This window comes from Mauremys mutica, chromosome 1 (genome assembly GCF_020497125.1).
Source record: "Mauremys mutica isolate MM-2020 ecotype Southern chromosome 1, ASM2049712v1, whole genome shotgun sequence".
In the NCBI taxonomy this organism is placed as follows: Eukaryota; Metazoa; Chordata; order Testudines; family Geoemydidae; genus Mauremys; species Mauremys mutica.
In genome coordinates this window covers 223,687,827-223,709,697 of record NC_059072.1, presented here as the reverse complement: position 1 = coordinate 223,709,697, position 21,871 = coordinate 223,687,827, and the positions used below count along the sequence as shown (strand labels likewise).

At 41.6% G+C, this 21,871-nt stretch overlaps 1 protein-coding gene across 5 annotated transcripts in view; it reads left to right on the top strand.

The window, feature by feature from the left end:
* The first annotated feature begins 6,835 nt into the window (after positions 1 to 6,835).
* The window catches only part of CNKSR2 (connector enhancer of kinase suppressor of Ras 2), a 362,143-nt gene continuing 347,107 nt past the window's right edge, over positions 6,836 to 21,871 (top strand). For all 5 annotated transcript variants that reach the window (XM_045012122.1, XM_045012114.1, XM_045012050.1 and 2 more), the window contains exon 1: positions 6,836 to 7,368. In XM_045012122.1, coding sequence (XP_044868057.1) covers positions 7,305 to 7,368 — 64 coding nt within the window. In that variant the 5' untranslated portion in view covers positions 6,836 to 7,304. The remainder of the gene's footprint in view (positions 7,369 to 21,871) is intronic.

Here is a 21,871-nt window from a genome sequence, read left to right as displayed (position 1 = left end):
TTAATTATCCTTTCACATATATACATTTATCAGTAAAATTATACTTAAAGAGATATTGTCCATTGTGTTTAGACAAGCAATATGAACAGTCAAAAGGTAATAAAACAGTATGTACAACCACAAATAAACTGCAACATTTCTTTTTAAGTTACATTTTTAATGAGATTTCTGAACCTACTCTTGTGGGCTGCCATTTTACATTTGTGATGCTAATGTGTGGGAACCCAATGTTTATAATTAGTAGCTGTTTTCTTTTATAATCTGCTCTAGTAGTCTTTTAACACAGAAGAACTTCTATGAATATGTGCCTTGGGATTTTTATTGTTTCAAGCAGTGCATTTGTTGCTGTAGTATAAATGTAGTCTTATTCTAATAAGGTAGTTGAACGAACAAACCACCTCCTCTCCTCTTTCTAAAAAAAAAGGAAAACATAAATGGTCACATACTACCTCTACATGTTTTTCCCCCCTAGGGATAGGAAACTCCATGAGTTCTCATTTCCTCTTTCAAAGTGGAGCAGGATTTTCACTCTGCCCCACACCGCCATTGAACTGGCAGGTTGGCTGTGCTCTCTGAACCTGCATATCCTGGGCTGTTCATGTGTGCAATATCATTTTCATGGAGGCCTACAGCCTCCACACTGCTTACTTGCCTCTTTTTTCCCCAGGGCAGCACTGACCATCTCGCATGAGCTATGTTGTCAGGAAATTCCTTGCTGATGTCACAACAAAGCTCTAGTACCACTCCTGCAGTTGTGTAAGTGGGAGTTACTGCTACAACCAGAAAAAGCTTCCAAGGAGATTTCAAGGGAAGCATATTCTGCAGCTCCTTGGCTCTATCCCCCCAGAGCCATGAAGCCACTGTCCCCAGGTATTTGCCTGGTGGATCTTGCCCATATGCTCAGGGTCTAATTGACTGCCATATTTGGGGTCAGGAAGGAATTTTCACCAAGGTCAGAGTGATGTTCTGTGGCCTGGAATGTGCAGCAGGTCAGACTAGATGATCACGATGGTCCCTTCTGACCTTAAAGTATGTGAGTCTATGAGCCCCCAACCTAATCTGTGGGTCCTAATCTGTCATATACTTACTATCTTTGCAGCCCAAATACTTCTGTCGTGGGCAGGATCTTAGGTACAAATTATTTAAAGAGAAGTACCATAACGCCAAAGAGGACATGAAACTTAAAAATGATTGAAATAGTGCTTTGCCTGAAAATTCTGTATGTGCTGAGTGCTTGTTTTTGCCATTTAACTAGTTTACATCTAAAAAGGAGGTGGACTACACCAACATCACAGTCTGTCAGCTTTCACAGTCACTCCATGGGACAACAGTTTCTGATCCTCAAAATTGCTCTTCAGTTTAGAATGTATCCCCACCATCTCTGAGTTGAATTCTGTCATTTTGTAGTTAGTTACACATGAGTATTTCAGATTAGTTATAAATACTATAGACAATGGATATATAAGTACTAATGGCTCCACAGTGTTTAAATTACGACTTGTTCTCCTGAGGGGGGCAAAATGTACCACTTAACTCCATATGGAAAGGGATTAGTAATTGATACATATTGGCACAAAAAACAAGTATAACCATGGAAAAGAATAATCTCTCTGGGTGACTGGGAGAAATTGTATGGCCTGTGTTATAGAGAAGGTCAGGCTTAGATGTTCACAGTGGTCCTTCATGATCCTAAAATCTATTAAACCTGTTTATTTCCTTATACAGCTAGTAATGGAGCAAGTCCCAGTACACAATTTACTTGATTGCCCCTGTTTAAGAGATGTGATGGGACTCAAATTATGCATAAAACAGATTCAAAGGCAGGGTTTCTTTTTTGTCTAATGAAGAAACCTAATTAAAATGATAGGGATTTCTTGGGGAAATACTCAGACCATTCATTTTTAAATCCTTTTAAAAATGATGATCTTTTGTTTTATAAAAGGTGTTTGAAGTCTTTGAATTTTTACCCCTCAGCCACCATTCTCATCTAATAAGTGAGTCCTGAGTGGTTTAAATGATTAAACATCCTTTGGGTGATTTATGATTTGTATTTCTGATTACACAATAAATATAACATCAAATCATTATTACATTATTATTAAAATGTTTAATCCTCAAAAATTAGTTCATATCATATTAAGTGGTCATGGATTTAAGGCATATCCAAAGGGTAAGATGACATTTAGGGTAAGATGACATTTGTCATTAAAGTAATACTTTAAAATAAATTGAAGGAGGAGAAGATGATTTGAGTGGTGAGAGGAGGGGAGGGGAGAAAAGGGGAGGAAAGAGAAGAACTGAACTTAGGCCAAGAATTAAATCAGAAATATCATTGACCAGTTGGACCTCTTTACTTAGGGATAGACTCTGCTACCCAGTACTCATACTGAGTGGTAGCATACTACACAAATAGTTCCATGTGTACCATCAATTTGGTGGCAGATTTCAATAGTGTTGCTCATGCTAGTCCTACTAAACTTGAGTGCTACCCAACCTAAGGACATCAGAATCTGACCCATACACTTTGCAGAGTAAGCTAGCACTCAGTGCAAGTATGGACGGCAGAATCAGGTTCTCAGAGACATTTGGATGAAAGAGCTTAAGAAATGTATTTCTTGAAGTAAATGCCTAACTGAATCTTGCCAAAACATGGGCAAGCTTTCCTTGCTTGAAAGAAATACTACCCTTTTCACAGATTGCCTCTGGGTATGTTTAATAGCTCCCAGCTAATTTGCCTATTTTGGGGTTACTTCCAATAGCCTTATTATTACTTCTCTAAAAATCTAACTTGTTTCTGTTGCTGGAATCTGAAACAATATCTTTGGAAGAACAAGTTCCTTCTCTTACTCCAGGGAAAGATTTTAACTTGTCATTGAACAGGGCTTATATATCCCATCAGTGGTCTCTGAAATTTCTGGGAAATCCACAGAGATTCAGCAATCCATCACTCAAAGCCAATGTACAGTCTGGCCCCATGTAAATAATATAGATGCTCAGTGACAGACTCTTGATTTGTATTGCTTCACTTAGGCAAAACAAAAATAAAATAAAATTAAGGTATAAAAAGTAAAGGTTAAGCAGACAAAAACTGAGGGAGTGTTTGTCTAAGGAGTTACTAAGGTGCTGAACAGACCAGCCGTGCAGTGCCTATACAGAGCCTAATTCTGCCACCCTAAAGCTGTGTGTCACATTGGTCCAGTAGGTCTAAAGAGTACCTTAATTCTCTTTTGCATCATTATTGTTATTATTAATCATTTGTATTTCAGTAGCACCTAAAAGGCCCCAGTCAAGCATCAGGGGACCATTGTGCTGAGCACTCTACGAACACAACAAAAGATTGCCCCTGCTTCAAACATCTTATATTCTATAGCTTCAGTCCTAACAAAAACTTCTATTTTACTACTGAAATTTACTACTGGGAGTAGTCCCATTGAGGTCACTTGTGGTAATAAAATTAAGCAGGTACATAAGTGTTTGCAGCAATGGGGCCTAAGCAGACACATCCTCTGCTTTTGACTTCAGACTTGTAGTACAGCATTAAATTCCACCCCACCCCCATTTTTATTTAACAATGGATTTACTTTTATCTTTATTTTCACTACTCTAAAAGAGGAAAGGTATTTCATTGACATGTGTGACTGCACAAATACAAATTTAGACACTTCAAAAAATACATGTGAACATTTAAATTATTGTGTGTATTAGATCCATTGCAGTGGATGAGTTAGTTCAAAAACTAGGATTATACAATCTGCACTTTGACACACTTGAATGGATCCTTGCACCTGGGCAGAATCTCATTGAAGAGGGCTCTGCCTAGGCAAAAAGATGGTGCATGTAGATTGGATTGCAAGGTCAGGGCCATTGCCTGGAAAGGAAAAGCATCAACAATAATTTGATTGAGATATTTAAGATTGGGAAAGTCGCTGTAAAAGTCATCAGTCTCACCTTTTGACTCCTTACCCTAGCAAGAGAACAAGAATAAAATCAACCAAGCAATGAATTTAGAACAATTTTTGAAAAAAAATACCTTTTTTATACCACATTCTCAGGCTATGGAATTTGTTCTGCAGTAGGTCATCAGGTTAAATCCTATGTCTGGATAATTTTATCAATCATAATGGGCCAAATCATTCTCCTTTAATCCATGCACATAGTTCTATTGACTTTACTAAAAGTACTTGTTAGCGAGAGACAGCAGGATTTAACTGAATAGTCGTATGATAGCTGTGCCAGATAAAATAACAAATGTAATCAAGTATTTTGCTTCAGAGCATACACTGTTTACTTAAGAGGTTAACAAGGAAGGATTTTCCATTTACCATTTCATAATTAGGTCAGAGCATTTTCAGACAACAGATATTGACTGCTGCTAGAGGTAAAGGGTCAGAGATGAACCTATTGTCTTCTCCAGTATTGCAAACCTTTTTCTCAGTGTAACTGTAGTTTATTCTGTAAGTATATATTATAGGATTCTTAGCTGGGGGTATTGACAAAATAAGCAGAAAAGCCGCAGAAAAAAAATGTGAAATATTTGAACTTGTATTAGTTTTTGAACTCTTCTTAACCAAGCATGCAAATGATTGCCCCTCTCCTCAGCCACAATGTTGTAAATTATACATTAGTGGTATGAATTACAAGCCATGTTTCTGTCTGGACTGAAGTTGGATATCCATTTCTAAGTCTTTCAGAATAAAGGTTGCTAATAGAAACCATTCTTAACACTAGCAATAGCCCACGGTTTCCTATAATTTTGTAAGGATTTGCATCTTTTGCCCCTTTCAGAGGGGAAAATGACTAAAATCAAACTTTGCAAATGGAATCCGGAGATCCAGAAAACTATAGGTTTTAGTGGCATTTAGTAAAGAAACCGTTCTTAGAAAAAAAACTGAGTTGCCAATGGGATGGGTTGGATTAAGGCCTATGCACTACAGACAAGTCTAGAGTAATGCTTCTGCAGTCAAGTAATGATGTCAGAATCTCATCCCTCGTTAAACAAGAGTTTCTAGCTCTGTTAATTGCAAAGAAAGTGACCTAAGTATAATGTAATCAGTGCTGTTGTGAGCAGGACTAGGTTATCCCCTGGCTTGCTGGAGGGAGGGGACCACTTCTGCTGCTCCCAACTCTCCTGAGAGGGGACCTCTTCTGTAATCTCTGCCATTCTCTAGGGGAGGGGACCCAAGATGTCATGCCTATCTCTCTGTGTGGGAGATCCCTCTGCTGTCACCCATACCACTCACAAGGGTAGGGGGCCTGGCTGCCACTGCTCCTTGCCAGGTTGGCATTCTCTCCACAGCTCACTCTCTCGGTCTCTCCCTTACTCTCCAGAGTAAGAGGGGAAGACTGAGTGGTGGAAAGTAGGCAATAATAAATATGGCATATGGAATGAATGAGGAGGGAGAGATAATGAATGTGTAGATGGAATGAGGGAGGGATAGAGTAGGAGTAGGAGAGTCTTCACTCAGAGGTGTTACATTTTAATGTGGGTAGCCATTTGTTCTGCACACGGCCAAGAGGGAAGGCTGGTCCTCACCTCACCCCTTGGCATAGGAATGGCTGGGAGAGTTATTACCTCCTTGGAGCTGGGGTTCCTGCATATGGGTTGATTAGGAGGAGCACACCTACACCACCCTGCCACCGCGGTAGAGGTCTCTTTCTGTTGCCATCCCATCCTGGTTTTGTTTGGGTGGTGCTGGGTATATAGGGAGTCCTGCACTCGGGTGGGAGGAGGATGAGTCCTTTCTTCTCCTGGATGGACCCAAGATCACTGGGAGACAAGGAGTAGGGAGGAGACCAGTTGTGGCCCAGACTACCCAAAAGGAAATGGTGGCAGACCCCCACCACCCAGAAGATTGCATTTATGGATGTCCCTGGCTGCTAGCATCCCACCTGGTGCGATGGTGTGGAGATCAAGGCTATGGCAGGGATCAGACTAAAGGGAGCCCATGTTGTGGTGAGTCTGGGGATTGCCTTAATCTGACCCTGATTCTGCCAATTTTACTCACATCGAATAGTCCCTTACCCCACCAGTAAACTCATTAAAACCAGTGGAATAATGGCGGAAATGAGCATTACTCAGCTGGAGTAAGGTCTGCAGAACTGGACTGAGTCTTAATAAATCAGAACTATCTGAAGTTAAATCATCCATCCTTGTATAGGCGTAGCAGGTGAATTAGGTGTTGAATATGCATGAAGGAGCAAAACCACCATCCACTTGACGTCCCATTCATTTTGCTAGTCCAATCATGTGGATTTTAGGTATCTGAACAGATTAAAAATCACAGCCATTTTCCAGCAGGGCTTTTCTCAGCAATTACCTCCCGGAGCCCACTCAGAAACGCTTTCAAAAGGAACACGATGCCTCCCGGCTTGATTTCCTCCTCCACCTCCTCCTGATGCATCAGCACCACCAGCAGCTCCTGCTCCTTCCCCCTCCCCCCGGAAAGACGGGGGTTTACCTTTCAACTAACCAGACGCTGGAGCAAAGCCGGCGCCTCGCGCTCAGAAGTTGGACTAGTGGAAACAGGTGCCCTGCGCGGCCGCCTCCGGCGCCTTTCGCTCGGGAGCGCTCCGGCTCCCACCTCTGCCGCCCCCTCGCCCCCTGCCCGGGCCGGGAGTGCGCGCGCGCTGCGCCGGGGACTGGGGCTGCGCGGGTGCAGCTCGCCCCACGCGCGTGAGATTCCGCCTTCCCCCGGGCCCGGCGGCTACTGCTGCTGCAGCCGCCTGGCGAAGCAGCATCTCCCCAGCGCGGAGCCGGGCGGCTTCGCCTTTTCCTTCTGCTATTTGCAGCTCGTCATTTCCGCCAGGCTCCCGGCCGTGCGGGAGAAGGAGACAAGCGTGGAGCTGCCCTGGAGGCGGGGGAGACGGTGGCTGAGCCCCAGCCCCGCGGCCGCCTGATTAGCCGCCCAGCAGCTCACGCCCTCTGCCCTCGGAGCAGTCCGGGGATCGCTCGGGAGCAGCGGGGGCAGGAGGCCCGAAGCGACGGAGCGTGCAGCAGCAGCAGCCGCCGCCTCCCACTCCCCGCCGGGCCAGCAACATGAATTGAAACCCGGAGAGAGACGCAGAAGCAGAGGCAGCGAGCGGGAGAGGCGCGCTGGGCTTTGGTGGCGTCCCCTCCACTGGCGGGCTCGGGCGCTGAGGCTGGGCTGCGAGAGGCTTGCCGGGTACGGGGCGGTTGGAAAACCTACTACAGCAAAAAGCAACCTCGACCCTTCTCCCACCTCCCCCCCACCGCCGGCTGCCCGGGAGGACAAGGGGAGTGGGTCCGCGCTTCTCCGCCCGCCAAAGGGGCGGCCGAGTCCCCGATGGCTCTCATCATGGAACCCGTGAGTAAATGGTCTCCGAGTCAAGTGGTGGACTGGATGAAAGGTAACTAGCGTGGCCAGGCGGTGTGGTATCCCCGGGGCGTCCCCCCTCTTGCTGGGGGCTCGGCAGCCTTCCCTGCATTTGTGTGTCCGAGCTCGGGCAATCTGGGTGTCACGCACGTGTGTCTTGTGCTCCCCCCCCCGCAGCGAATTGGTGGCGTGCGGTGCGATGGCTGAGAAATAACCTGCCCCCGGGGTCCGCAGCCCGAGGGGGCAGGATCCGCGCCCCGCTCAGTCTGTTACACGTGAGACTTGAGCTGAACCGGGCTGGACATTTCTGAGCGCCCTTCCCCGCCGCTGCCCCTCCGCCGGCAGGTGCTGCTGCTCTCCGCGGGCAGATGCCGGCTGGGGGCCGGGGCTGGAGAGGCACCGAGTGGTCCCTCCGACCCTGCTGCTGCCCCGGGGTCCCCGCACTCGGCGGGGCCGAGTCCGATGGGGCGCTGCTGGGAGAGAGCCTGGTCCCCAGGAATCACGTTCTCTCCGTCTCATCATCATCGTCCCCTGTCATCAGGCAGGTATTGATCCGCCACCGCCAGCCGCCTCCTTCCCCGCCCAGCTTCTTCCTGTCACTCCTGGAGCGGCCAGGGGATTTGCCTGGCCCCGCGGGACCTGCCCTTCCCACCCCTGCGCTCTGGAGGGGAGCGGTGGTTCATTGCTGCGTTACCCTTCCCAACTCCTGCCGGCCGGCCGGCCCAGCCCCTCTGAGCGCGGGATTTGAAGCCAAAGCTGCCCCTGGTCCTCACCCCGGTCCGGGGGGCTGGTTCTCGCTTGCATGCTGGTTTCCGCTGTGGGGCGAGCGGCTTGGCGTGTTTGGCATTGCTGGCTCCCTGTACAGCCAGAGCGATCGGGCGCCTCTAACCCCGGCTGCCGGTGGAGTATTTGGTTATTGGCGGCCGGTATTTGGTGGCTGTACAGCCGAGGAGCGCAACAGTTCCCTTAGCTCTCTCCCCGCAAAATTTCATCCACTTACATCAGTGGGAATGCTAGATCCTTCCAGTCTTTTAAGGCGCTTTCCCCTTTTTTATTGAGACTGAATGTCATTTGCACCCTTCTTGCCTCATTATAAGGCTGTTATATACGTTGTAACACTGCCTGGCGCCTCAATCCACTACTTTTGTAACGCGCATAGTGTTTGCCTGCTCAATGATTGCTGTATGGGAATGGAAAGAGAGTGGTTTAACCCCCCGCCCCAACCGATGATGTATTTCATACACTAATTCACATGCTTTAAGATTCAGTACGTATGTTCAGGAGGAAACCGGGTGGATTGTTTTCAAAATTAACTCCCAGTACTTGAGCATGAAAATGGATTTTTTTTAAATAGCTTAGCTGGTCCAATTAAAAAAAACACATTACATATTTGAGCTCAGGCTATTCTTGACAGATGGGAAATGAAATGACTCATATAATAAAAGTTTAACATAATGTCTGATGTTAGTTTATAGAGATGACGGATTTCAATGCATACATTAAGCATATTTTGTCTTGAAAGGATTAAAACTTTAAGCAAGAGTTACCATATGAGAGAGATGTAAGCAGTCCATTTTTAGTCAGGGGTTTAATCTCTTGTGAGCACCATAAGAAGCCTCCCCCCCTTGAATGAAGCATTGGAAATCAATATCTTGTTATAAAATGTATTTCACTGTATAAAACAATGCCTATCTAAACCCTACATGCTAGTAAAAGTTTTAAAGCTTTCTGGTCATGCTCTAAGATGCATTATTTACATTGACCTGGCACACTCTATTGAACTGTATTTATTCGTCCTACAGCTCAAGCCCTTAAACACAAATCTTCTCCAGATAGGAATTGAGCTTTGACATGTTTTCATATTATTTTATATACAAATACAGTTTTAAAACTCTAATTTAAAAACCAGAATTTTTAGTATCTCTAATCTAGGCAGCAGCTGTGATTTGAATAAATCACATCTAGTATTATATATCCTTTAATAAAGGCAGCACAACTGGATGAATATGACTTTTGAACAACTGCTACATTGTGGGAGTTCTTCATAACATGTTGCGCCCTACTAATGTGACAGTGTCATCATCCTTAAAATTTGAGGCACATAGCATGTGTTTTCAGTTATTCCACCCTGGCATTTATAGCCATAAATAGAGTTATAATGTTCAGTAACACTCAAATTTCTTGCTGCTGCAGAAGTCCTCTCCATCCACAGAACTTAAAAACAAACAAAAAAACATGCATAACATGGTCATTCATCATCTAAGAAATGACAGAGTAACCAAATTTTACAAAGCTATTGAAACAGGCTGAAAGTTGTCAATATTTATAGTATGTACCTTGTAACTGTAAAATATTTCATGAGAAGTATTAATTTAAATATTCAAGTCCAATAAAAGTAAAAGACTACAGAATATTTGGGAGCTTTCTCAACTGATGGCTTAGAATAGGGTGGACAAATGTAAACTTCCTCCACTATTGATTTTTAAACAAGCTATAGTCTCTCCCTTCTTGGCTTAGTAGATTTGGGAAGAGTGGGTCTTAGCCTATTTGTAGCAATACCATATTTTCCAATCCTGCTCTAGAAATGTAATAGCATATTTTTTTAAATTTTTTTTTTTTAAGAAAAATGTGTTGGCAAGATGTAGCCATTATATATTTTTGCTGAAAATACTGCACCTATGTAAAATCAGTCATTAAAATAATGCCAGCTTGTTTATGATTACTCTAATAAGATAGTATTAAAATTATATCACTGTTTAAATACTTGTAGCCTGAAACCTATGTCTAGAGATCATTGTATCATCTGTCTGAAAAAAACAGTACATGCAAACTTATAAAAGAAACATGGTTAACACAAATTATGCTTGAATTTTATGTTGCAAAACTTGATTTTAAATGTATCTAAACTCAAAATTTAGTTTGGCTTTAGTTGATCTTATCTACATTTACCGGAGGATTGATGCTGCGGTGGTCGATTTAATGGGTCTAATGAAGACCATGTAACTTATTAAGTTATTCACGTAACTTAAATTACGTAGCTTAGATTGACTTTCCCCTTTAGTGTAGACAAGGCCTTAGCAATGAAACTGCAGTAGCAGAGCAGAACAAGTAATACTAATGACACACTTAAAAGTTTTAAAGTAATGTTAAATTGTTCTTAATCTTTGTAGGAGTGAAATGAAAATTCAAATTACTCAAGGAGGTGGCAGTGAAATAATTTCCTTAAAAAAGATAGAATTGCCTCTTAGGTGTTAATACTAAAGGAATGTGAGAAACAATTGTGGGATTTTCTAGTGCATGGAAGTGTGGAGATTGAAGGGGTGGTGATATTGCCAAGTTATGCAAGTAACCTCATCCTCAGTGAACAGACATACAGCACTTCTGACCTTCCCTTTCTTTCTTTTTGTACTTGGCACCCAAGGTGAAAGCTCGTGTTCATTGCATCTCATTATAAAAGAAGCTTCAACATTTGACTAGAACTCTCTGAACAAAAAAATGTAGATAAATTACATAGTTTTATAACTCATTGGTTTAGAAATTAGCAACATAAATAGTAGTGTGGTGTACTGTACTTGGTGCATAATGACATGCAAACGATTGGAAATACTGTAATGGAAAAGGTTAAGTGGAGGTGGTCACAATGACTTCACCCCCATCATTATTGTTCTAAAGTATTGCAATTTTTTTACAAATTATCTGATGGTGACATTTGATATCCACTTCAATCACTTTTTGTTTTCCTGGTGCTTCGAAACATTTTTCTAACAGAATTACCCAAAACGTCTCAAGTAAATAGCGTATTCATCTGCTTAATAGATACTAATTTGTATCTATAAAAAGATAAATAAAATGTGCAATTAGTACATCTGTCTTATTTCATTAGAACTTCAGTGGGACGCTGAGGAAAATACATTAAGGATTTTCATAATAATGGAGATCAGTCCTGGTTTGCATCCATTGCACTGAATCTTCGTTATTAGAAATCAAGTACTATTTGAATGTTTTTTAGAAATTGGGTTATTTTGTTAAACTGGAAACACTGAACTCGGTTATAGCAGCTTGCTTTACATAGGTGTTCCATTATAGAATGTGTCTGCTAAGGGTGGATCTCTCAAGAGTGTACAACAGTTTGTCTAAAAAAATGTTCTTTAGATCAGCTTTCAGTGTTCAAAGCGCAAAATCTTTTTAAAAAAAGAAAAATAAATCCTACTGATTACTATGATCTGGAAGGTGTGTGTGTATGGGGGGAATGCAACACTTCAGATGATTGCTTTGGGTATTTATGTGATGATAATCTTACTGGTATAAATTGAACACTCTCAATAAATGGCCCAGCCTGGAATTATTTTTTCAGGCAAAAGAGAGGCATTTTGCTAGAGTAAGGACTAAAGGATTGAGCTCTATATTAAAAATGGAGATAAACTAATGTAAGTAAAACATTATAAGCTCAGAAGCAGTACGTATTATATTTAGACTTCAGGAGGAGATCTAGGTGTGCAAGGAATAGGAATGAAGTCCATGGATATTTCATTGGATAAAAATCTCAAAGCAAGATTTTAAACTTCTAATAAGTCCAATAGACACAATGTGGCCTAATAGTTTTCAAATGATCTCTGGATTCCAGTAATGAAATGGACATGGTGGTTATAGAATTGGCTTAGCGCTTAGTTGGTCAACGTTCAAATAACCAGTGAGAATCTATAAAAGTGGAAGAATCCATATATGCTAGTCACAACTCACAATTAAAAAAAGACAAAATGCATCAGCTTGTGTCAGCATAGATATTTTGCAAACTTTAAAATTAACCCATCTACAATAACTGAACTGACACAGAGCTGTCAGATCAGCAGCAGGATTAGTTTTTTCTCTGTCTCCGACATACAGTATGTTATCTTTAATGGTGAGGTTGGTAAAAAGGAATATTTTAATGTCTTAAAACTGCTTTTTTTTTTTTTTGCTTTTTCACATGTTTAATGACTATTCTTAAAGGCCCTTCATGGATCACTGAACTAAGTTGATGTCAATCAACTCCTCTGCCTTTTCCTATGAGGACATATATGGATTTCACTGAGGAATTGTGAGACATTCACATATTCCATGGATAATTCTTAGTGGGAGTCATGGTATGCACATCTTCGAGAAGTGGAGCTGTCAGATACACTTCAGATTTTTGAAGCATTGGGGAAATGCTGAGGACAAGATTTATGATTACTCTCCAAACACCAAGATGCGCTTTGCGGGGTCTTCTATTTTTATTAACTACATCCCTTGTAAGAATATTTATAATAGCTGTAGTTTGCTGACAATAGCTTGATTTACTGTGGTTGATATGGTGACTCATTAGTTTTCAAAAAGTGCTAGTTAATTTTAATCTAATGCTCCCAGCCCCTGTACCCCAAAAAGGATGCCATGCTGGGGGAAAAGTTAATCAGTTTTGAAAAGCTAAATTAAACCATCTAATGAAGCTTATATCTTTGTTAACTGTACCCTGTGATATTTTACCAAATGAGCTAGCTCAATATCAAAAGAGAACACAGTAGATTAATATTACCATGTAGCTTTGCTTGTAGTAAACAGAAACTGAAATCTGATGTGTTGAGTTTCTCTCATGGCTTTTAATGCTATATTTTTTCCCATCCATAATATATATTTTTAAAGCAGTGCATGTGCGGGGACAAATAGCATGGAAGTGCTAACAAAATAAAAGCAGAAAGTAGTTAAGATTCTTAATTTTACTGTGTTTAATATTAAACACTCTTAATTTCCTCAGAAAATTATTTTTTTCAAGGTAGGTAGAGTACTATGTAGGTTACTGTATGTATATTTCAGATGAGACATCAAAACTGAGTCCCTTTCTATCCTGCATAAAGAGAAATTCCATAGCCCCTTTCATAAGAGCATGGGTTTGTTCTTGTATCATCACCCTTCCCTCCTGACAGCAGTGCTTTAATTGATAGATGGCTTCCAACCCTCGGGTGGCTGCTTTACTTCAGTGATATATGTTTCATGCTTAAGAATCACCCAGCACTCCTGGCACAAGAAATTGCAGGGCTGTATGGAAATTCCCTGAAATGGCTCTGGTCTTTCCTTTCAGACCAAACCAGAGTGGTGTTGTGGGCAACTTTTCCGCCGAAAAGTTCTAGAACCCTCCCCTGCAGAGTTCCACAGGTTTAATCCTTCATCTCTTTATTCAAAATCTATCCAAAGGCCTTTGGGTAGGTTGTTTAGACAGCAGGGGGTGAAGTGCCAGCAGTACAGAGACATAGCTCTTTACCTCATATCTCCCAGCTTTCTCGATACTTGGCACCCTGAGGAAAAACAATCGCTAAATTTGAAACTTTGAGAAGACTGATACTCTTTTAAGAATGGTCTGCATCTTTAGGATTTCTTTAGCTTTAGGGGTCTTTTAGAATCTTCCTTATATTTGGATGTCCATATAGCCATAGTGGCAAAAAAATATGTCCCATCCTAGTGAACGCAGATATGGCTATGTTGAAACACACATTTGTGACCTCCAGGCTTGATCATTACAACTGGTTATGTCTAGGAATGAAGCCCCACATTCTGAAAATACTCTGATTGGCAAAAATGCAGCCACTGTCTGCTTAGCAATAGCATTCGCTGTGAAGATACTACCCAAGTTTTCTCTGCACTAGCTTTCCACTAAATGTGGAGTCAGCTCAGTTAAAGGTCTCTGTCCTGATATTCAAATGTCTCCATGGAACTGGGCTAGGTGCCTGAGAAAGATCACTTATCCCTCTGTGCCCATTACCTGCAATGACAGCTACTTTCTACTGGACCAATGAAACTGTCAAGCAATAATGGGGAGGCTCATGAGTGAAAGAGAGAGAACTTTCACAGGAGCTGAACATAGAATATGGAATTCATTCTTATAAGCACTAAGAATGACCACAGATATGGCCACTTTCACAACTTCTTGCGAAACTCATTTTTGGACTTGGCTTTCCCTGAATAAAGTTCCTCTGACATGCAATACAGTAGTAAATCAAAACACAGTAAAACTATAGTTTGATTAAATTATCTGCTATAATGCTGGTAATATCTGTGTCCCCTTCCCCTCTCACTCACCTACCAGTATGGCGCCATTTCCATGTCCTGCCCCTGCAGCTGTGGTTTTCCCTGGGGAGGAAGTCACAAAGTTTTCACCCTTGCTTCTTCTATGTTGGGGGTTGGGGAGGGAGGGAGACAGACACACAAACACCAATCTGGCCCATAGACAAGGCTTTCAATATTACCTCCTTCCAAATGTCCTCCAATGGTTTATTAGGTTAAAATTTGCTTTTTGACTTTGGTTTAAAAAGTTTTGAGCTTTTGTATGTAATGCCTTTTTTATATGAACAAATGTTTACATTAGAGTCTACTGTTGTCAGCCTTGCTTTTCATATTATAATATATTTTACATAACCCACTTGCAAAACATGTTCACCAGAAATAATTGTAATCTCCTTGTTTTTTTCTTTGGGAAATAAAGCTGCCTATGTAAAAGGTATGAAACATACACATGATCTGCAATCTTGTATTCATTGGTGAGATTGTGTAGTAGTCCAAGCATTGCACAACAGTGAAAAATGGTCATTGCTAATTGTCCTGTGTGGAACAGGTCAGACTTTTACCTGGAGTTAGCATTAAAATATAAAGTTTCTTTCAGAATAACAAATTGAAATTCTGCCAGATCAGAGGGTGCATACAATACTCCATTCACTTTTGAAGTGATGGCTTTAGACTTTAAAGCATAACAAGGAAAGCTGTTGCTGGAAAACAATGAAATAGGGCTGTACTTCAGACTTCTTATTATGAGGAACCATTGAATGTTTTTCTTTCTTATAACTTTGATACCATTCTGAAAATTTTATTAATGCAAATTTCAGAATAACAATTGAGTTATTTCCTACAGTATAGTGAAAAGGCTAATCTTTTTTTAGTTTAATTTACTGTATCAAATTTCATTTTAAAAGGATTCCATTTTTAAAACTGCAGTGAAGGATCGTCACTGAAAGTTACATATTTTACTTTGTCTTTTCTTTCTATGAGCATCTCCAATATTTTTGCTCATCCTTGTGACATTATGAATTTTAATAACATTGATAGCTGTCACTTAAATCAGTTACGGTTATCTATTCAGATCTATTTGTCAGAGGCTGAGATGCTTTAAGTGCCATGGTTTATGAGCCGAAACCAAAATTGAGATGAAATTAATATATGTGACAATGCTTAAAAGTCCCTTGGTTGGGTAACATTGTCTTTGCTATGGCAATCAGCCACTTTGCAAATAATTAATAAAAACCGTATTTTAAACATAACATAAAGCACATACATTAAGTAAGTTGTTAATCTTCTAGGTAGATAGTCTTAATGGATGAGGCAGTTTTGTTCAACGTGAAAGTAAATGTGCTAATTGCAGTGGCCTTTTAATATTGCCTGTTACACCTTTATTTTGTTTGAACATATTGTTCTGTTTCTAAAACATCTGTTGGTTTAAACATAGCCTCTCAATATGTTTTCTCAAGTGATTTCCACAACGGTTATATGCTATGTTCATAGCAGTGCTAGGTTCTGATCTCTAGTTATTTGGGGTTTTGTTACACAGTACAGCATGTCACTTAAGCCAAACAATTTACAAATGAGCATTGACCACTCTTGACAGGCTTACTATTTGATGGCGGCAATCTTGCAAAATGTAGAAGTAATGTGAACCATATCAGTTTTTCATATTAGAGTTTAGAAATGTCTATTTTATAGGAAGTTTGGCAGTATGCTTTCTAATATTAGTTCACTACTAATGAATTGTACATGTTCACTGTGTAAATTCCCAAATGGTGAGTGCTCCAAACTTTGTGTCTGCTTCTAAGAACCACCGATCATTACCAAATCTCAGTGACATCCAGTTGGCATTGTGGATGCTAGTCTGTATGTCTCAGCGATGGACATTTTATTGAGTGCAGTTCTGCTCCCATTGAATCCATGGATGTTTTTGTTACTGATTTCCAAGGAAGCAAGCAAGACTGTGTTTTTGTGAGAGAGTTTCTCATTTTCAGACATGCATCTGATTGTATGTAGCCAGGAGGAAAGTAAAATGTATCACAAGAAGAGATGTCTGCAGCTGGTTCTTCAAACTTTGACTATGTATGTATTTTATTTTTTTAGAGAGACCAGGTGGGTGAGGTAATATCTTTTACTGGACCAACTTCTGTCCCTTGCAATATGTGTTAACTGCTTATGCTGTGCAGTCTGTTCCATATTGTATTTAGCTGTGACACAGAGTGCATTTCCCAGACCTGAAGAAAAAGCACGAAAGCTTGTCTCTCTCACCAACAAAAGTTATCTAATAAAAGATATTACCTCACTTACCTTGTCTCTCTGTTATCCTGGGACCAACATGGCTACAGCTACACTGCATACATTTTTAAAGACATTTTTGTTTTAATTAATGTTGGCATTATCACCTCAACTAAAGCTTTAATCAGGTTAATTTTAGCTTTAGAACTAAAATGTATTAGTTCCAAATCAAGGAACTGTACTAGTATGGTACTTATTAGTCAAAACTGAAGTGAGCTGTAGCTCACGAAAGCTCATGCTTCAATAAATTTGTTAGTCTTTAAGGTGCCACAAGTACTCCTGTTCTTTTTGTGAATCCTCTTAGTTTTCCTAAAAAAAAACAAAAAAAAAAAAACCTATCACAGCCAAAAGTTGAATGGATAACAAGAAAAACGCAGTAGAACATGTCTCAAAATGCCTGGTTTTAAAAGATATCATAAGATTGTTGAATTAATTTTAAATATTCAAAAAGCTACGTTCAGGATATTTCACAGTATCCTGTTGCTTTCTTCATTCTTCTGTTCTAGTTCAGATTCACATTTTTTTTTCTTTTCAAGGGAGAGTTTGAGAATGGTATTTGTTTAGTTGTAATTTGCAAAAAAAAAAGGAAAAGATTTTTTGGCCCAAATACTTCACTTTATCGAAGCCATGCTCAGATGTAGAGGAGAAGGGCAGCCTCAGGAAGCTGGGTTCAATTCCCTGCTCCTTGGCATACCAGCCCCAGGGAGCCTGTTCTAACTTGCTCTGCTGGTGTAAGTAAGTAGGGCCAACAGGGGGGCCTGCTGTAACATCTGCTGCAGCTGGGCTGCTGAGGGCATGGAGTAGGATGACCAGATAGCAAGTGTGAAAAATCAGGACAGGAGGTGGGGGGTAATAGGTGCCTATATAAGAAAAAGCCCTAAATATCAAGACTGTCCCTATAAAATCAGGAAATCTGGTCACCCTAGCATGGAGCCACTTCCACAGTGGGAAGTGGAAGCTCCAGGGCCTTATGCCAGTGGGGGATAAGGTGTTGCGAAGCTCTGGTCTACCTCACTCCTTCATCTCAACCCGGAATGCCCTGACCACATCCCACCCTCCTCATACCGCAGGGTTAGGAGGATGGCTGGAGGAGAAGGAGGCAAGCCCTAGCCTTCCACCCCAGCGGGTTCCCCTACACCAGTGGTTCTCAAACTTTAGCAACCCGAGGACCCGCATTTTGATTTAAAATTTTTGGTGCAGCCCTCACACCCCTCACTCCGCCCCAGGCCCTGCCCTCACTCCATCCCTTCCCCAAAGGCCGCACCTCTTCCTGCCCCCACTCCACCAATGCCCTTCCTCTTCCCCACCTCTTTCTGCCTCCTGCCCCAGGCGCTCCCTGTCCCCTCTCCTCCCCCTCTCTCCCTCCCAGCGCCATGTAGGAGGTACTGGGAGGGAGGGGGTAGAGGTTAGGGAAGGAGAGTGGGAGGGGGAGGAATTGATCAGTAGGGCCTACGGACCCCTGGAGTACCCTCGTGGACCTGCAGGGGTCTGCGAACCCCAGTTTGAGAAATGCTATTCTATATAAAGGGAATTCTCCACTGGCTATATCCAGATCTTTTATGTCCTTAGTGGGCCAGAGAATCCAGCCCTTCATGTTTTGTCTGCCTTCACAGAACATGCTCTTTGAAAATAAGTATGGGCCTGATCCTGGCAGGTGCTAAGCACCCTCAACTCATGTTTACTTCAGTGGGAGTTGAGGAAGCTCAGCACCTCAGAGAGTGTGTCCAACTCCCTTGCAGTATTGGGCTTTACGTAATTAACCTCTGCTTCTGTACCATATGGCAGTAATTTCCAAGTAAACTGTTAATTAATATAAAAGAGCGCACCAGATTACTCTGTAGTTAAGCTGTATACTACTGAAGTAGGTTATTCTAATACCATATCTACTAAGAACTTATTCAGACTTTAAATTAGTTTCAATGTTGTAATGTAAATAAATGATTTTAATGATTTAGCAGCTGCACCTATTGAAGTCATTGGCAAAGCTCCCATTGGCTTCAGTGATATCCTGCCACCCACCTGCTTTCAGGGTCGGTTTTAGGGGTGGGCGAGCAGGCACTCATCCTGGGTGCAACTTCCACTGGGCACCATACCTCTGGGCTCCCCCCCCCCCACTTTGATTGGCTGGCCCTCCTCACTCTCCCCACCCCCACTGATTGGCTGGCTTGTTTCTTGCTTGGATGCTGGGAGTGCATGTGTTGGAGGGTGTGTTGCTGAAAACATTTCTCGTCTGGCCTGCAAAACAGCTAGAGCAACATAGGCTGAGCAGATTTCTGAATAAGGTTCTCTAGGATATGCATATGAAACTTATTAGCCATCTTCAGATTTTGGATGCTTTACAAAATCACTTGCTAGTATTTTACTGATTTCTAGCCACAGATCCTCTAGACTGGAGAGCACATCTATTAAGATTACTAGCCAGACTGTCTCAAAAGGGCTCAGCTCATGCAATGAGGCTCACACAAAGTAAGACTTCAAAATGCAAAACTTTTACAACTTAAGATAGACAGTAATATTTATTATCAGAGGGGTAGCCGTGTTAGGATTCTTTGCTGCTTCTACAGAACCAGACTGTGGCACCTTATAGACTAACAGACGTTTTGCAGCATGAGCTTTCGTGGGTGAATACCCACTTCTTCGGATGCAAGCAGTGGAAATTTCAGGGGCAGGTGTGTATATATAAGCAAGCAAGAAGCAAGCTAGAGATAACGAGGTTAGATCAATCAGGGAGGATGAGGCCCTGTTCCAGCAGCTGAGGTGTGAAAACCAAGGGAGGAGAAACTGGCACCAGAAACTGGCATCTGATCTAGACGCGATAGTTCGAACTCCGGAAGCGCCGCGGTCGACTCCGGTACTCCACCGCGGCAGGAGGAGTTGGCGGAGTCGACCTTGGAGCCGCGGAGTTCGCTTCCGCGGCATCTGGACGGGTAAGTCATTCGAACTAGGGTAGTTCGAATTCAGCTACGTTATTCATGTAGCTGAATTCGCGTACCCTAGTTCGACCCTGGGGCTGTGTGTAGACCAGGGCTTAGAGACTAATACATTTGTTAGTCTCTAAGGTGCCACAAGGACTCCTCATTGTTTTTGCTTTTTTTTAATGATGGTGGGGGAGCACTATATACATACAATCAACTTAGAACAAGTTTATTCAAGAAATGATAAATATTATCTATTAAACTATTGAAAATATATTTTTCTCCAATATGGCTTGCCCTATATAGATCTAAAACCAAATATTAAACAACTTCTTTGTGTAGTATAAGTGGCAATGATGGGATTGAAATGACAGGAGTAGAGTACAGTGAATTCTTGTTTCTTAAGTTACCGTGCTACCAACTTTGATTGGCTTCTAGATTCGTTGCTACTTTCATGTATTGTGAACTGTTCTCTTCAGAAAATAACAGGCTTGTGTATATTAGTCCCAGTTAAATAAAGAAATCTTTTTAGACATATCCCAAGTTTCAAAACAAATACTATGACAACAACAATTTCCCTTTTAATTTCCTGAACTCTTTGTAAGTACATTTGTGCAGTCCTAACCATCGTTGATCTTCAGAAAGTTCTCTGTAGCTTTGGTATCAGTGAGAGAGAGTTTGGGACAATATAGGTATTGCTTATGTGCTCACTGTCCCTCTAAAATAACAGGTGCAGTCGTATCTGTGCATAAATGAAGCTTGGTTGGGAGAGTAAAAAGTACTTGGTTTCAGTCCAGTAGAAGTTAGTTATACCTCTGCATGTAGTGCAGGCTTCAAATGATCCATTCATTGTGGGACGTATACGTAGACAAACATGACCTCCTTTATATGAATTAATGAGAACAAATGTCAAATTGAATGGATAAACCTGCATTCAGCTGGCCCAAAAACCAAAGGCCCTTCTTTGAAATCTAAACTCTTGTAGGAAAGGTCCTGAAGGAGGAGAATACACCTGATGATCACTAGAAAGGACATCTGCTGCTCTGTTTCTTAAGTAAAGTTAGTTCCCAAGGTCTTTAAGTTATTAAATTATTACAAAAAATTAGTTAATGGATGTGCAGCAGCATGTACATGCATCTCAAAAAAATCATAGCATCAGCAAAAATAGTTGTTCAACTTGGATAAATGTTTTGGGAGGAGACTGGGGTGGGAGAGAAAAGTCAAGAAAGTTGTGTTTGATATAATCCAGTAAGTTAGCCCTTTTGGCTCTCCAATAGTACTTGTATTTAAGAAGTCCTAGATTTAATACGGTGGTAGAGTGTATATGTTTTTGTATTGCAAATGGTGTGAATTCATGCCAGGTGCATTTGAAGTGTTTCAATGAAGCATAGTATGAGGATTGTGCAAGCTGTCTCACTCTTCCTAATACTTTGCAAAGAGAGCAGCTCTGAATTATAGTTTTCAATAGATATGAGGTTGAATGGTATTAATGGGCCCTTTCCAATTTCTGACTGCTAGTATGAATAGTATCTACTTCACTATCAGTAATCTCAATACTGTGCATATCCAGAGTAGTAACATTTGGCTCTGCTGTTTCAGGGATTTCTTTCCTCCGTTATAATGGTCTCCTTCGCTGCCACCAGTCAGGTTAAAGTGTCTGACACACTGCCTGTCCCCCAAGCTTCCCCTGGGGAACCCAGATTCAAACCCCTTGAATCTCTACACACAGGGAAGCAGCCCACTTCCCCCCTCTCTCTCTCCTAGCCACTTTGGAGAGATATACACCGAGTCAAATCCTTGACTCAACACAAAGAGGGACTCACTTCCCCCCTCCCCTTCCCTAGTCCTGGAAAGAGATACCTGATTCAAACTGCTTGAATCAAACCCAGGAGGAACTGTCTCTTCCCCCCTCCCCTTCCCCTGAATTTCCACAAGAGAAGGAATTAACCAAGTCCAAAGAAAAGAAAAGAATTTATTAAGAGAACAAAAAGAAAATACAGCATCTCTATGAGCCCAAGCTGGACACTCATAGGGGATAACCTTATCAATCTCTGGAGAGAATTCCCCCTCCCCCTTTCTCAGTAAAAGCAATATCAGCAAACAGGAATAAAGCATTTCCTTTAGCAAACACACAATTGCAAATATAGAAATCAAATCATAAGACTAATTCGCCTTTCTAATTAATACTCACTATTAATTAGTGGAAACTACTCCAGGAGAACTTGGAGACATGACTGTCCTCTCTTAGAGCCAAAAAGAGTTCTG